General features: G+C 70.8%; 1 protein-coding gene across 1 annotated transcript in view; it reads left to right on the top strand.

Moving 5' to 3' along the window:
- Window positions 1-63: 63 nt before the first annotated feature.
- Window positions 64-582, top strand: part of SCLY (selenocysteine lyase) — a 22,711-nt gene continuing 22,192 nt past the window's right edge. Inside the window, exon 1 of the mRNA XM_006760496.2 lies at window positions 64-267. Within this exon, the coding sequence (XP_006760559.1) occupies window positions 209-267 (59 nt within the window). The 5' untranslated portion in view covers window positions 64-208. The remainder of the gene's footprint in view (window positions 268-582) is intronic.

Consider the following 582-nt stretch of genomic DNA (forward strand, 5'->3'; position numbering starts at 1 on the left):
CGCAGCCAATCAGTATTTCATCCTCTCCCGGCCGCTGAAGTGGGGATTGGCCCGGAGCGTGCAACTCAGCCAATCCGGACGCGCCCCGGCCTCGCGACCCCGCTGCCCCTCGTGAAACCCAGAGCGGACAGTTCGGGCTTCAGGGGCTGGGTGGGTGTGGATTGTGCCTGGGCCCGGTGAATGGGAGCGGGGTCGCGGCGGGACCGGGATGGGGGGGCGTGTGGCGAGTCGGCCCGGCGGCGGCGAAGAGAAGAGCCCGCCAGAGAGGTGCGCGCTGAGAGAGAAAAGCGAGGGAAACCGCCGGCCGCCTCCTCCGGGAAGCTCTCCAGGCACCGCGGTGCGAGGGGTTGGCGTGTCCCGCCCAGGGAGGTTATGGGAGGGGGGGGCGCTGGTCACTCGCGGGGAGCAGCCCCACGCCGGGCTGAAGCGCTGGCCGGCTGGCCACGGGGAGGCCTAGATTAGGGATGAGAGCTGGAGGACGAGCTGATGCGAGGCGTGGTCGGGGAGGGCTCCGGGAGGGGACAGTGCGCTGAAACCCGAGTGACGTCCTGGAGTCGGCCGCACCAGCCTGGGCACGCTCTG

This window comes from Myotis davidii, unplaced genomic scaffold, assembly GCF_000327345.1.
Source record: "Myotis davidii unplaced genomic scaffold, ASM32734v1 scaffold370, whole genome shotgun sequence".
NCBI classification, from domain to species: Eukaryota; Metazoa; Chordata; class Mammalia; order Chiroptera; family Vespertilionidae; genus Myotis; species Myotis davidii.